The sequence below is a fragment of the Oncorhynchus nerka genome, linkage group LG9a, assembly GCF_034236695.1.
Source record: "Oncorhynchus nerka isolate Pitt River linkage group LG9a, Oner_Uvic_2.0, whole genome shotgun sequence".
NCBI classification, from domain to species: Eukaryota; Metazoa; Chordata; class Actinopteri; order Salmoniformes; family Salmonidae; genus Oncorhynchus; species Oncorhynchus nerka.
This window is the reverse complement of record NC_088404.1, coordinates 23,898,767-23,915,107: the sequence shown is the minus strand read 5'-3', so window position 1 is coordinate 23,915,107 and position 16,341 is coordinate 23,898,767. Positions and strand designations below refer to the sequence as shown.

The 16,341-nt window shown below is 40.1% G+C and overlaps 1 protein-coding gene across 1 annotated transcript in view; it reads left to right on the top strand.

Moving 5' to 3' along the window:
- Positions 1-12,765, top strand: part of LOC115134077 (UPF0606 protein KIAA1549-like) — a 77,313-nt gene extending 64,548 nt beyond the window's left edge. Inside the window, exons 17-22 of the mRNA XM_065022436.1 lie at positions 415-552; positions 2,048-2,368; positions 3,899-3,951; positions 4,471-4,613; positions 6,552-6,700; positions 8,445-12,765. Of these exons, the coding sequence (XP_064878508.1) occupies positions 415-552; positions 2,048-2,368; positions 3,899-3,951; positions 4,471-4,613; positions 6,552-6,700; positions 8,445-8,654 (1,014 nt within the window). The 3' untranslated portion in view covers positions 8,655-12,765. The remainder of the gene's footprint in view (positions 1-414; positions 553-2,047; positions 2,369-3,898; positions 3,952-4,470; positions 4,614-6,551; positions 6,701-8,444) is intronic.
- Positions 12,766-16,341: the final 3,576 nt, after the last annotated feature.

The window sequence follows — 16,341 nt, the reverse complement described above, 5'->3', positions numbered from 1 at the left end:
ATTATAAAAATGCTCCTTCAGTTTGCAAACATGTTAGGGAAACAGAAAAAGCTATCTCCCTTAAATAATAAACCCTGAACAGTCTGATGTCTATTCAAATTGCTGGGATTCCATTCCAAACGACCAGTAGATGATTCCTGGCCTACAAGTTTTGATTCTGTCTCTGTGGTTGCATCTGGAATAGAGCCCTATTCCCTATATAGCGCACTACTTTTGAGTGTACTTCTTTTGAATGCACTATAGGGAATAGGGTGCCATTTTCAGACCAAGTGGTCAATATTTGTGAGCTATAGGGAATAGGGTGCCATTTTAGTGTGTTTGTCGATGTGTGTTTTCTCTTCCATGAAGTGAGGGAAGCAACTGTATGTAAAGGTGGGCTACTACTCTGTATTGACATGTGTCTCTCAGTGGCAGGGGAGGCGTTCTCCCAAGCAGAGGAAGAAGCACCAGCTGAACGGCAGCCTGACTGACGCAGACAAGGACCGGCTCATCTCCAACGACAGTGACGGCACCTACAGGAAATACCCTGGGGTCAACAACGTGGCCTATGTGGTGGGTATACCTGTGGAACATATTGTATACACCAGTGGAGGCTGGTGGGAGGAGCTATAAGGACTGACTCATTGTAATGGCTGGAATGGGAAATGGAACAGAATCAAACATATGGAAGCCACGTTTGAGTCCGTTCCATTTATCCCATTCTATATTCCTTCTATAGCTCCTCCCACCAGCCTCCACTGGTACACTCACACAGACAAACCACTCACACAGACAAAACACTCACACAGACAAACATACATCAATATTCCTCCAATGGAGATCTCAACCAGAGCCAGGATAAAAGGGTGCTTTAAAAGTCAGTGCCATAATGTTAACAGAGAGAGATGGTCCGGGTCCAGACGTAACATACTGTACATTAAACATGAATGTTCATTTCCCCCCTCTCCTCTCTTAACATTTGTAATACATTAGAAAAATTGAGTCTCTTATTGTCAGAGTTAGTACGGTCAAGAAAATCCTGTCATGGAATTTTAAAATAGTATTTTCCAGGCCTGGAAAATTTTGGGAAATGATCAAATCTGAAAAGTTTTGGAAAAGTCATGGAAATTAATTTAATAATTTCTGTTAATGTTATTTATTTTATCAATCAACTAAAAAATCAACATATCAGCCATGGTTAGAATGACACTTCAGCAGTCTGTGTTTGCAAGACGAGTGGGCCGTCGGACATTGCAGCATCAGCTAGACCTAGCCTATAAAATATGATACAGAACAGACTAACTATGTAGCCATTTTAAAACAAATGTTGTACCCTCTAGTTAACTGATAGCATGTATTATTGTTTTCGTCATCTCCCCAAAAACTTTCCACCGACATCACAAATAAGGCCATACAAAGTAGATGTACTTTTTTAAACGATTCATTTAAACAATTATTTTTGACCCAAAAAAAACAATTCACTTCGCCATTGTATTAGTTGGGATTCGGTTCAATCGTGGTGACTCTAATCATTTGAATCCAAATAATTTTTGATTCTTGAACATTAATTTTAGGAAAAATATTAGATTAGATGATGCCTCCAGTTGATTTGGGCATCCAGTGTATTGGCATCAAACGTATTTGGTTGTAATGTTGCAGTGTTTTACATCACGGGTGGTCAACCATCATCCAGGAGCACTAATGGGTGCGCAGGGTTTTATTCCAGTCCCCCTCTGACAAACTACATTTTAGAAATTAGCTTCTCAACCAGACCTTGATAAACTGGCTCTGATGTGTTTGAGCAGGGCTTGATCAAAAGCCTGCACACCCAATTTCTCTCCAGCCTAACATGTATTCTACTTTGGGCGGGGTTGTTAAGTTCCTTGCTCAACAACAGGAGAGGGTATGGGATCAGAGAGCAGGCACACAGTGTCTATCACATTACACTTACTTTTGTATACGTACATAGAGACTCCGCCAATCGTTGGTCATGGAAATTTGGTTAAATGTCGTGGGAAAGTCATGAAATTCCATCTCAAAATGTGTATGAACCCTGTATTGTTCCCAGTCGGACCCTGACCAGGCCCCAGAGTCTGGGACCCCCTCCCCCAACGACGACGTGTTCTTGGGCCCCATCTCGCCCCCTCCGGGGCACGCCCCTCCCCCGCCCCCCTACATGCCCCCCCAGCCCTCCATCGAGGAGGCCAGGCAGCAGATGCACTCCCTGCTGGACGATGCCTTCGCCCTGGTCTCCCCCACCTCCCAGGGCAGCACGGCCGGCATCACCCTGCCCGGTGTCAACTCCAACCCCCCCAGCTCCAGCCCCCCACCTCGTGGTGGAGCCCGCCCCTGGGGTACTACCTACCCAGCCCTCAGCCCGTTCTCCTCAGTAAGTACTAGGCCTTTCAATAGACCTATTGATTACCTAGCACAACTGTACAGTAAATGTGACTTCAGCCTGCTCTGGAATACTCTAGATATATGTTCTGATTTAAATTAGAAAGATTTACAATATTATATACACTGAGTATACCAAACATTAGGAACACCTTCCTAATATGGAGCATCACCCCCCTATTTGCCCTCAGAACAGCCTCAATTTGTCAGGGCATAGGCTCTACAAGGTGTCAAAAGCGTTCCACAGGGATGTTGGCCCATGTTGACTCCATTGCTTTCCACAGTTCTGTCAAGTTGGCTGGATGTCCTTTGGGTCGTGGACCATTTTTGATACACACAGGAAACATTTGTGTGTGGAAAAACCCAGCAGCTTTGTAGTTCTTGACACAAACTGGTGCGCCCTCTAAATGGCACACGTACACAATTGTCACACGTGTGTGACTGGCACACGTGTCTCAATTGTCTCGAGGCTTAAAAATGCTTCTTTAACCGGTCTCCTCCCCTTCATCTACAATGATTCAAGTGGATTTAACAAGTGACATCAATAATATTTTTAAATTGTAATTTAACTAGGCAAGTCAGTTAAGAAGAAATTCTTATTTACAATGACGGCCCATCCTGGCCAACGCTGGGCCCATTGTGCGCCACCCAATCACGGCCAGATGTGATGTAGCCTGGATTCAAACCAGGCACTGCAGTGAGATACAGTGCCTTAGACCGCTGCGCCACTCGGGAGGCCAATAAGGGATCATAGATTTCACCTGGATTCACCTGGTCAGTCTGTCATGGAAAAAGCAGGTGTTCTTAATGTTTTGTATACTCAGGCGAAGGAGCAGTATATCATAAATGATGTATATGAATCAGGGAGTTTCCAGTCCTGATGCAACGGCTTCAAACAAATGCAAACACTATATTTATAGTGGATATGCCATCGCTTTAGATTTACACTGCATTCCTTTCTTAAATATAACACTGTCTGCTGTTCAAAATTCATTTTAGGGCATTTGAACCAAGACCAGAACATATATGTTACAGATTATAGGCTATTTGATCAGAGCAAATAGTCTATTCAGCTGCTCTAAATAAATATTTTCTTAGACCGTTCCTGTTTTGTTTTATAAATTTCACCCCCAGTCATTTGAAATGAATTCAGAGAGTAAGAGCTCTGTCTAAAACCAGCCCAATATATAACCAGTTAGCTAGCTCAGGTGTAGAAAGAGTTCTGAATCCCTCTGTTCTGGTTCAAATAACATCCAACAGAAACCAGAAAAGCCTTTCCTGCAAAACACCAATTACTGTGCTGTACGATTCTAGACTCTCAGCCAAAATGTATCAAAGGGTAATGTAAAATTCAGTCAATAGAAATATCCATGTTATGCTCCAGCTTTATCTTGATTTATTCTGGGTTATTGGGTGATATCTGTTTTGATTGTACATGATCTGCAAGCTTCAGTGATGTCCCTGGAGTCTACCCAGTGTCTGTGTGTCTTTGTCCTGACAATATGCCTGTTTCTCTCCTCAGAGATACGCTGAGTTAGGAATGTCCCCTCCTTCACTCCAAGGCTTACTACAGAGGTGAGTAGCTTACCACAGAGATACAATATCATGTGTATATGCGTCATAATATGTTATTGAATGTAATACTATGTGTAGATAACTAACTCTGAGAGAAAAGGAGGAGTATTGTTTTAATGAAGTAATCATCAGATGACTCTAGGCTACATTGATCCATACATTATCCATAGTTATTTAGTTGGGGGATGCTCTCCCTTGCAGGTGTCTATCCGCAGGCCAGGGAGTTGGGCCTCATACATGATTTAGTCTGGACCATCTTTATTTGATGGGCTCCTAACTGCCCAATAAAACACAGACATGGTGGCGATTGCTTTGGTCGATCTTCTTTTGGATAATTGATTAGTTTACACACCCACGCAAATACTTCTATGGAGAGACACACGTGTACATGTCACACACACAAACACACATACCACACACTGAAATTTTGACCGACACTTCTGTACAGTTGATGCACGATACAATGGAAGCTATGATATTGTTCTGTAGGAACAGTATTTGAGATTGTGTGTATTTCAGACAGGGCCTGGGCTCCAACTACCCACCAGGTGACCCAGGACATGTTGACCAGCTCCCTCCAGAGAGCCACTACTCCACCAGGGGCCTGTACACTGAAGACCTGCCCTCCTCTACCAGGCCACGGCCAGTAGGGGGCACCACAGGTACACATACGCGTGCATGCACGCACACACACACACAAACAGCTCACCATTCCCTGAATGTATGCCATTGTGTTTAACCCAGACCACTCACCCCCTCCCATAAACCTGCCAGCCTCAAACAGCCTTGTCTCTATTGAATCATTAAAGAGTCTGGTGTTGGCTGTTGGCTTGCTGTGAGAGTTCATATACAGTTGAAGTCGGAAGTTTACATACACTTAGGTTGGAGTCATTAAAACTCGTTTTTCAACCACTCCACTTCTTGTTAACAAACTATAGTTTTGGCAAGTCGGTTAGGACATCTACTTTGTGCATGACACAAGTAATTTTTTACAACAATTGTTTACAGACAGATTATTTCACTTATAATTCACTGTATCACAATTCCAGTGGGTCAGAAGTTTACATACACTAAGTTGACTGTGCCTTTAAACAGCTCGGAAAATCCCTGAAAATGATGTCATTGCTTTAGAAGCTTCTGATAGGCTAATTGACATAATTTGAGTCAATTGGAGGTGTACCTGTGGATGTATTTCAAGGCCTACCTTCAAACTCAGTGCCTTTTGTTGATCTCATGGGAAAATCAAAGGAAATCAGCAAAGATCTCAGAAGAAACATATTGTAGCCCTCCACAAGTCTGGTTCATCCTTTCCAAATGCCAAAGGTACCACGTTCATCTGTACGAGCAATAGTATGCAAGTATAAACACCATGGGACCACGCAGTCGTCATACCGCTCAGGAAGGAGACGCGTTCTGTCTCCTAGAGATTAATGTACTTTGGTGCCACAAGTGCAAATCAATCCCAGAACAACAGAAAAGGACCTTGTGAAGAGGCTGGAGGAAACAGGTACAAAAGTATCTATATCCACAGTTAAACGAGTCCTATATAGACATAACCTGAAAGGACACTCAGCAAGGAAGAAGCCACTGCTCCAAAACCGCCATAAAAAAGTCAGACTGCTGTTTGCAACTGCACATGGGGGCAAAGATCATACTTTTTGGAGAAATGTCCTCTGGTCTGATGAAACAAAAATAGAACTGTTTGGCCATAATGACCATCGTTATGTTTGGAGGAAAATGGGGGAGGCTTGAAAGCCGACGAATACCATCCCAACCGTGAAGCACGGGGTTTGCAGCATCATGTTGTGGGGGTGCTTTGCTGCAGGAGGGACTGGTGCACTTCACAAAATGGATGGGAAAATTATGTAGATATATTGAAGCAACATCTCAAGACATCAGTCAGGAAGTTAAAGCTTGGTTGCAAAATGGGTCATTACCCAAGCATACTTCCAAAGTTGTGGCAAAATAGCTTAAGGACAACAAAGTCAAGGTATTGGAGTGGCCATCACAAAGCCCTCAATCCTATAGAAAATGTGTGGGCAGAACTGAAAAAGCGTGTGTGAGCAAGGAGGCCTACAAACCTGACTCCGTTACACCAGCTCTGTCAGGAGGAATGGGCCAAAATTCACCCAATTTATTGTGGGAAGCTTGTTTATTGTGGGAAACACGTTTGACCCAAGTTAAACAATTTAAAGGCAATGCTACCAAATACTAATTGAGTCTATGTAAACTTCTGACCCACTGAATGTGATGAAAGAAATAAAAGCTGAAATAAATCATTCTCTCTTCTATTATTCTGACATTTCACATTCTTAAAATAAAGTGGTGATCCTAACTGACCTAAGACAGGGAATTTTTACATGGATTAAATGTCAGGAATTGTGAAAAACTGAGTTTAAATGTATTTGGCTAAGGTGTATGTAAACTTCCGACTTCAACTCTATATGTGGACTCTGCCTGATGGAGTGCTGGTGCTGCACAGAGTGCATTTCAACTGAAGGATTGCATCAAAGCATATTAGAAGTGACAGCGGATTAAGTGTAAAAAATGGCTGAGGGTTGATGTGTTTTTTGTGTGTGTGTGCGCGTATCTGTTTGTAGGTAACCAGCTCAATCACCTGAACCAGGTGGATCTTGGGAGCCGGATCAAGGGGGGGTACCCATTAGGTGGCAGGGCACCTCCAGGTCAGACTGGAGGCTCAGGCTGGGCACCCTACTCTGACGGTGACTTCAGACCCACCAGAGACCCTGTGAGTCCTGCTCTGGCTTCACACTGCCTTATGAGACTTACTGTACCTCCATTTTCCTCTTCAAGCTGTCCTCTAAATATACAGGACAATGGCATGCTTGTTGTTCTATGCTCTATTGCTGCTGCATATCTGTTTAACTTCTGTAGATCTGGATGTTGGTTCTGTCTGTCTTTGGCTATGCCAGATTAAGTGATATGACATGCTATTCTATAAAATCCTTTCTCTGTAATTAATATTACCTGATTGAGCTAATCATGTAAATGTAATTAACTAGAGAGTCGCTGCACCACAAAATAATATTTATAGAGCTGTTATCTTCCGAATAAACTCTTAAAGACCTAGTAATATTTTACATCAATAGCAGTCAATATTGATCTTCACCTTAATTCAGTCTCATCTGAAAATGGTAAATTCTTGGTTATCTTCACGAACCCTGGCTAACAAGTTGAATCAGCAATACAAATTTGGGTTTAATTATTTATTTACTAAATACCTAACTAATCACACAGAATTACATATACAAAGAATGAATCATACCTTGATTACAAATTACGTCATAAAGGAAAACGTCCCTAGCGGGCGGAACAGATATGACAGCTGGTTACACAAAAGAAAAGGGGCTGGGTTTGAGTGAAGGAGCGGGAAGACTGAGGGACAAAGGGAAGAAGCTGTGCCCCTGTAAATACAGTATCTTATGCATTCTAAATTACCGCCCATTTGGAAAATGAAAATGCAATAAATATTTACTCTGAGCTGCACTTCGGTAGGTTGGTGGTAGATGGAAGGCCGTGTTGCCAAACCGAGTCCTCTGTCCTTTGAAGAATGTCTCTGGTGGTCAATTGGATACATTGTAGTAACGTCTTTGTGTGATAGATGGGATACTCTGTCTGTTCTTTCCTAGCCCGTGTTTGCAGCTGCTGTTGCTAACTCAACGGCTAGAAGGTATCACTTCTGTAGTGAATAAGAGTTCAAAGTTCATACCATTCACAACCAAAGCTCACGCTGAGGTTGGCTTAGTTCTGTAGTTGACATGTTAGTCCTTTTAATGCAGAGGCTGTAGACCTCACGTACTTGGAACAGGAGGTTATATTGTCGTCAAGGCTTTATATAGGAACGGAGAGGAGGGCGTGTTTGAAACGTTTTATAACCTATGTCCCTTCACAGGGGAGAGCTACTGATTGAGCAGAGCCCTAACCTCATGAAAACCCAAATCTCTCATTTGGAAGCTAAAATTACATTTAATCTCTTCACCAATAATTTTATATTCAAACATTTAAATTGAACAACAATTCCATGTGAATCCGATAACTACAATGTGCAGACTTTCCACTGTAGAGTTTATGTCATCTTATCATTGATGAGAATGTCTCAGATGACAACCGAACTGACATCATATTCATTAAGTACTACCGCATATGTTCAATTGGTCGGATTACCAGAATATAGTTAATTTCCCCCCACCTTCTGATGTTCCCAGAATCTCTATGTTAACCAAGGGATTTTCAAATTTCACATCAGTAGGGTAGAGAAAGGAAAAATGGGGGAAGAGGTATTTATGACCGTCATAAACCTACCCCCAGGCCAACGTCATGACAGTTCACTCTAGTTCTTCTACCTCCCAGCTGTCAATCTGTACATGAACTATCCCTTAATATATATCGATAAGTTTAGTGATATGTCCTCTTTTCTCCTTAACTCTTCTCTTTTTCCTCTTCTTCGTTCCCTCCTTCCCTGTGTGCTTCAGGTTCTTCTGGGCTACCCTGACTCCTCCTCCTCTATGTTCCAGATGCCTAGTAGGAGTTCCCTAAGGGAACCCTCTGCCCACCTGGACATCTACCCCCCCGAGGAGTCCTCTCCCCCCAACCACTCCTCAGCCTCCCTCATCAAGGCCATCAGGGAGGAGCTGCTGCGCCTCTCTCAGAAACAGCAAGCCGTGCCCAGTTACCACAGCTGAGACAGACGGCCTCCTCTGGTCCTCAATGAACCTCTACTGCTACATCCACCAGTCGTATCGCTGCCCCTGCCTGCCTGCTCCAACCTAGCAATGCTTCCCATGGAAGTTCTGTTGTACAGGAGAGAGACAGTACTCCTGGGCTGCGTCAAGGTGGCTATTGGCAAACTAGTCCAAACTGAATGAGATGACATCATATATGCCACTAGTAGCCTAAGCATAGATGGGGTCATTATATGAATGACCTGTTCTCTAAGCTCTGGCTCTCTGACCCAGACCCCTGTATCTGACCCAGACTGTCCTATAGCATACAGTGTACTACAGTATAAGTGACCCTAGAGGTTTAAGGGAGAAGGTGTGAACTGACTGTTTGGCCATGACCACTGATCCCTGCCCAGTTGTTTTTAATTTGAGGTGTTGTTGCTTTTGTTCTTTTTAAACAGCTGTGTGTGTGTGATGATGATGATAATAAGCAATGTGGTTTGATATTCTCTCTCATGCTGCCTTGACATCCTAACAATATTTTACAGTACAGTGGTCTTTCTCTATCAGTAGGACATCTTTCATTTAGGCTCCAAACAATGATACCATGTTACCTTTTAACGGTGATGCTTCTTACCATTACTATACAGGTTTTGTTTTTGAAGAGGCTCTTCTCCTCCATCATCTTCTGGTGCTTCTTTAAACGCTTTGTGTTTTCTGCCATGATATGGAGGGGTGATATGCACACACTCCATGAAACCAGTTGTCCCAGGTGCTGGATGAAGCTGTTCTACATTGTTTCACGCCTTGAGCCACACAATGCCTTGTGTTGTGACAGAGTGAGTCAGTTAAACTGTCTCAATCTACTATACAGCTAAGGTCAGAGTTCGGGGGGACAACACTAGACACAAAGAGCTGCAATAATTATACTGCAGCAACTCCCATACATTGTTATTTATTTGACCAGGAAGGGCTCATTGAGATTTGAAATCTCTTTTTCAAGAGCGTCCTGGCAAAGATGAGCAGCACCAAGTCATTACACCATAACAGTCTAACTACAAGTAATCTAGTAAAAACCACAGGGATATAACGAAATCATAAAACAACAAAGGCATTCCAAGGCGATGGCGCAGAGTACATAAAAGCCCTTTTAGCAAATTCAGTTTGGACATACGGAACAGTTAGCAGGATTAAGTCCTGCGAACGAAGAGAGTACCCACCACATTTCTGGGGGGGGAAAATGCCCACATAAAATGGTAATAAACATTACTTTACCAATGCAACTACATTGACTTTGTTGTCAACATCTTCAGCACAATGTCCACATTTGACCATATATATCCAGGTTGTTGAGGATGCTACCTTGTTAGGACTTTAAATTCCAACATATGGTGAACCTATATGACAACATTATTTCTATAGTTATTACACTAAGATCATTTATTGTGTATAATAATTCATTTGTGGCATTTTATAAAATGTTCTGACCTGCAAACAAATCAAAGTGATTGACAGTACCTTTACATGCAGATTGCAGCGCCTATTCATTTTTATTAAGCTAATAGATCCAGGCATGCAATCTGATCTATTTAATTCACTGTATGCAAACTACTGGGTTGCACTTGGCTTTTCTCAGTGAATATCCTTCAAGTCACACCAACAGAAATGTAATTGAAAGATTCATAGGTCAAGTCAATTATGCATTGTATTGCTGAAGGAAATGCAGTATTTTCTCAGCTGAGAAACCGGGTCAGTGCTCACACTCGTTCAATCTCCAGGGTATTCTTCATCTATTTCCTCCTTTTTCCACGCAGTGTTGAAATGTTCAGCTACATGTACTGTGTTTTAATTGTTCACAGTTTACTGCTCAGTCAATCTGTCAACTTGAGATGTTTTGTGCATATTATGTTATTTTTATTCTTGAATGGACTTGCCTCGTGTTTTATTTCCTCCATTTGTCTTTGTTCAATATTTTTTTTACATTTTGTTCAGTAACATTTTCAACAAACTCCACACACATTGCTTTGCTGTGGGCATTGAAGTGATATTTCATTTCAATAAAATAAAAGAGAAATTATTGATTTTAGTTGTAGGGTTAAACTACATTTATTCACTGACTTGGATGAATTAATACTATATCAGTGTTGAACATTGTCCCAAATACTGTATATCCCAGTTTCACTCCACAACACTCTTATCCAAAGCAACTTACAGGAGCAATTAGGGTTAAGTGCCTTGCATAAGGGAACATCGACAGATTTTTCTCCTAGTCAGCTCAGGGATTTAAACTAGTGGCCTTGTGGTTACTGGCCTAACACTCTTAACCACTAGGCTACCTGCACCGGCTACAGTACTGTACACCAGACACACACTACTATGGCTCCTCATGACCAACATGTACCTTATGGATCCCCCTCCCTTTGGTGCTCTCATACTAATGTCCCCCATCCTGTCTCATTCTACTTGCCTGTCTGTCTGTTCGAGAGTCTTAACCAGGCTCTGTTCACTCCAACAACCATTGACTGTTTTGGATCATAGTACAGTAAGGCATTTTGTAACTACTGTAGTCTCAGAATTAAGTTAAAGGATTTTCTCTCAACAAGGGTTCTATAGGTCTTAACAGTTGGTGCTAAAGTGTGGTTTATTACCATCTAATATTCAACACTATTTCTGGATGTAGATTTGCACCCATGCAGTTAGATTGTAAACTGAGTTACCTGTAGTGATTTCACTCCTAGTTGATCTGAGTGGCTTCATTCACAACACTGTGCTGTACCATACTGTACTGGAAGAGTGTCTGTTAAATGACTACCATGTACAATGTACTGTATGCCTCCACCTGCTGGTTCTGCAACTCCCGTGCACATCTCTCAGATTTAGTGACAGATGTTTTCCCTTGTCTTGTTTTATTGTGAAGATCATACTTTGTGTTGGCTGGACCAACCATGTTTAATGTGTTTGACTTGTTGAGTTGCATGTTTCATTCATGTACACTACCGTTCTAAAGTTTGGGGTCACTTAGAAATGTCCTTGTTTTTGAAAGAAAAGCACATTTTTCAGAATTACAGTGTAGACATTGTTAATGTTGTAAATGACTATTGTAGCTGGAAACGAATATTTTTTGTTATGGAATATCTACATAAGTGTACAAAGGCCCATTATCAGCAACCATCACTCCTGTGTTCCAATGGCACGTTGTGTTAGCTGATCCAAGTTTATCCTTTTAAAAGGCAGAGTTGCAAAGAAAAAGCCATATCTCAGACTGGCCAATAAAAGATTGAGATGGGCAACAGAACACAGACACTGGACAGAGGAACTCTGCCTAGAAGGCCAGCATCCCAGAGTTGCCTCTTCACTGTTGACGTTGAGACTGGTACTATTTAATGAAGCTGCCAGTTGAGGACTTGAGAGGCGTCTGTTTCTCTAACTAGACACAAATGTACTTGTTCTCTTGCTCATTTGTGCACCGGGGCCTCCCACTCCTCTTTCTATTCTGATTAGAGCCAGTTTGCGCTGTTCTGTGAAGAGTGTAGTACACAGCATTGTATTAGATCTTCAGTATCTTGGCAATTTCTCACATGGAATAGCCTTCATTTCTCAGAACAAGAATAGACTGATGAGTTTCAGAAGAAAGTTCTTTGTTTCTGGCCATTTAGAGCCTGTAATCAAAGCCACAAATGCTGAAGCTCCAGATATTCAACTAGTCTAAAGAAGGCCAGTTTTATTGCTTTTTTAATCAGAACAACAGCTTTTAGCTGTGCTAACATAATTGCAAAAGGGTTTTCTAATGATCAATTAGCCTTTTAAAAGGATCAACTTGGATTAGCTAACACAATGTGCCACTGGAACACAGGAGTGATGATTGCTGAAAATTGGGCCTCTGTACTCCTATGTAGATATTCCATTTTAAAATCTGACGTTTCCAGCTACAATAGTCATTTACAACATTAACAATGTCTACACTGTATTTCTGATCAATTTGATGTGAATTTAATGGTCGAAAAAATGTGCTTTTCTTTCAAAAAGGATATTTCTAAGTGACTCCAAACTTAAGGCTGTGTGTGGTTTGTTTTCCATTTGTGTTGTGCATGCTGTTCCAAAAGAAACACTTTTAAAAACCAATGAAACCCAAGTTGCATGTGTCCTAAGTTATTTAATACTGTGGTATTCTATCGCCATGAGTATAACATGCAACTGATTAAGAAGCAAAACATATTTCATTCTCACATAACATCTGCTTATCATTCTAATTTTCCCCTGAAAGTATTTTGTAAAATGATAATTATGTATTTTGCAGAGCACACAATTTCTCTGTATATGCAGTTTATTTCTTAATACAGTTATCTTAGCAGTGCTGTTTCATCCATTTGTTTTCATAGGCTGCTACAGTAATGCAGTGGTCTGAATACGTTAAGTACCAGATGCAACCACAGGGTGGTGCCATCTCATTACAAAATACCATGTGGTGAGCTTCATTCACTTCTAAACAAAGAGAACTCTCCTCTGTTGAAAGTGAGGTCATCACTCTTGTAAGAGGGGTGAGTGTGTGTTTGAGTAAATATGTAGTTCACAGGAGATGGTTGGCACCTTTATTGGGGAGAACGGGCTCGTGGTAATGACTGGAGCAGAATCAGTGGAATGGTATCAAATACATCAAAAACATGGTTTCCAGGTGTTTGATGCCATTACATTTGCGCCGTTCCAGACATTATTATGAGCCGTCCTCCCCTCAGCAGCCTCCACTGGTGTAGTTGTGTGTGTGGCATCATTTAGCCTAACACAGATACTTGATAAATGTTCTCCCTTTAAACATTTTAGACCCTGGCAACAATGAGGGAGTGAGGAGAATGTGTTAAGCATGAATGGATGAATGTGCATCTGTAGCCTCCAGGCATCAATGTCATTTGTAGTGATAAACAGTATCAAAACTTAAAACTGTACGCATTGTTACCAATGGACACCCACTCCACTCACTACTAAGACAACCCAAGCCTATCATAATGTAGGCTACTGTTGGTTTCCAGTACCTTTACATTGGTGCCTTTTTGATGTGTGGTTGCTAGGACACAGACCCCCTAGAGCTCCCAGCCTCCCACTGTGTTTACCATGTCATTCACAGGGTTAGTAGCATTGACAGTAGCTAATGTGCTCCTATGTTGCACAAGCTGCACTTACAACAAAGTCGTCTCAGGTGCTTTAGCATGGTAGTACGGAGGGAGGGGTGAATGGGGATTGATGACTGATTTGGATGACAGGTGTCAAAGGTATTGACTACCAGTCTGTGATGTACGATAGAACATTCCCTTGAGGGAATCCAATAGTAAAGAAATGTGTAGATACATGTTTCAAAATTGCCCTTTGACTGTAGTGTGCTACAGTACAGTGTTTTCACAGCAGACAATACACTACCCATTACAATTGACTGAATATCATATTTCCATCATTTTCATCCCATGTGTGATCAAAGGTGTGATCTTTGAAGACATATTTCACAATGTTTCGTAGGCACTAGTTTGTATCACGCCTGTCTTGAGCATTCGGCCATAGGTTGTCATCGGCTTCGCTCTAAATATCCTCATTTTTTATGCATCTTGGGAAAAATCTTTTGTCATGGCGAATCCAAGCCTGACATACAGTGACTGAGTGTTTAAAACATTAAGAACACCTTCCTAATATTGAGTTGCAACCCCTCCCTTTGCCCTCAGAACAGCCTCAATTTGTCGGGGCATGGACTCCACAAGGTGTCGGAAGCGTTCCACTGGGATGCTGGGATGCTGGCCCATATTGACTCCAATGCTTCCCACAGTTGTGTCAAATTGACTGGATGTCCTTTGGGTGGAGGACCATTCTTTATACACACGGGAAACTGTTGTTTGTGAAAAACAGCAGTCTTTCAGTTCTTGACACAAACCGGTGTGCCTGGCACCTACTGCCACCCCCCATTCACAGGCACTTCAATATTTTGTCTTGCCCATTCACCATCTGAATGACACGCATACACAATACATGTCTCAATTGTCTCAAGGTTTAAAAATCTTTCTTTAATCTGTCTCCTCCCCATCGTCTACACTGATTGAAGTGGATTTAACAAGTGACATCAATAAGCGATCATAGCTTTCACCTGGTCAGTCTATGTTATGGAAAGAGCAGGTGTTCATAATGTTTTGTAGACTTAGTGTAGGTCTGTATTGAAATCTTTGCCTGCTCCATCCATGGCCTGAAGGAGGGTGGACGCTCATGGGGATAGCAATTATACATCTTCCACCTGTATTGTACTTATTTGTCTATTTGGATCCACATTAGCTTCTGCAGAATCAGCAGCTACTCCTTCTGGGGTCCACAAAACACACAAAATGTGACAAGTAACAAAACACTGATACATTGATAGACAAGGACAGTCACACAAATGTAACATACTGTACAACGATACAAACAATACAACTCAAAAACAATACAAACAATACAACTAAATACAAACAATACAACTAAAGCACAATAAAAAACAATACAACTAAATACAAACAATACAACTAAAAAACAATACAACTAAATACAAACAATACAACTAAAACACAATACAAACAATACAACTAAAAAACAATACAAACAATACTACTAAAACACAATACAAACAATACAACTAAAAAAACATACAAACAATACAACTAAAAAACAATACAAACAATACAACTAAAAAACAATACAAACAATACTACTAAAAAACAATACAAACAATACAACTAAATACAAACAATACATCTAAAAAACAATACAAACAATACAACTAAATACAAACAATACAACTAAAAAACAATACAAACAATACAACTAAAAAACAATACAAACAATACTACTAAAAAACAATACAAACAATACAACTAAATACAAACAATACATCTAAAAAACAATACAAACAATACAACTAAATACAAACAATACTACTAAAAAACAATACAAACAATACAACTAAAAAACAATACAAACAATACAACTAAATACAAACAATACAACTAAAAAACAATACAAACAATACAACTAAATACAAACAATACAACTAAAAAACAATACAAACAATACAACTAAATACAAACAATACAACTAAAAAACAATACAAACAATACAACTAAATACAAACAATAAAACTAAAAAACAATACAAACAATACAACTAAATACAAACAATACAAACAATACAACTAAAGCACAATAAAAAACAATACAACTAAATACAAACAATACAACTAAAAAACAATACAACTAAATACAAACAATACAACTAAAACACAATACAAACAATACAACTAAATACAAAACAATACAACTAAAAAAACATACAAACAATACAACTAAAAAACAATACAAACAATACAACTAAAAAACAATACAAACAATACATCTAAAAAACAATAGAAACAATACAACTAAATACAAACAATACAACTAAATACAAACAATACAACTAAAAAACAATACAAACAATACAACTAAATACAAACAATACAACTAAAAAACAATACAAACAATACAACTAAATACAAACAATACAACTAAAAAACAATACAAACAATACAACTAAATACAAACAATACAACTAAAAAACAATACAAACAATACAACTAAAAAACAATAAAAACAATACAACTAAAAAACAATACAAACAATACATCTAAAAAACAATACAAACAATACAACTAAATACAAACAATACA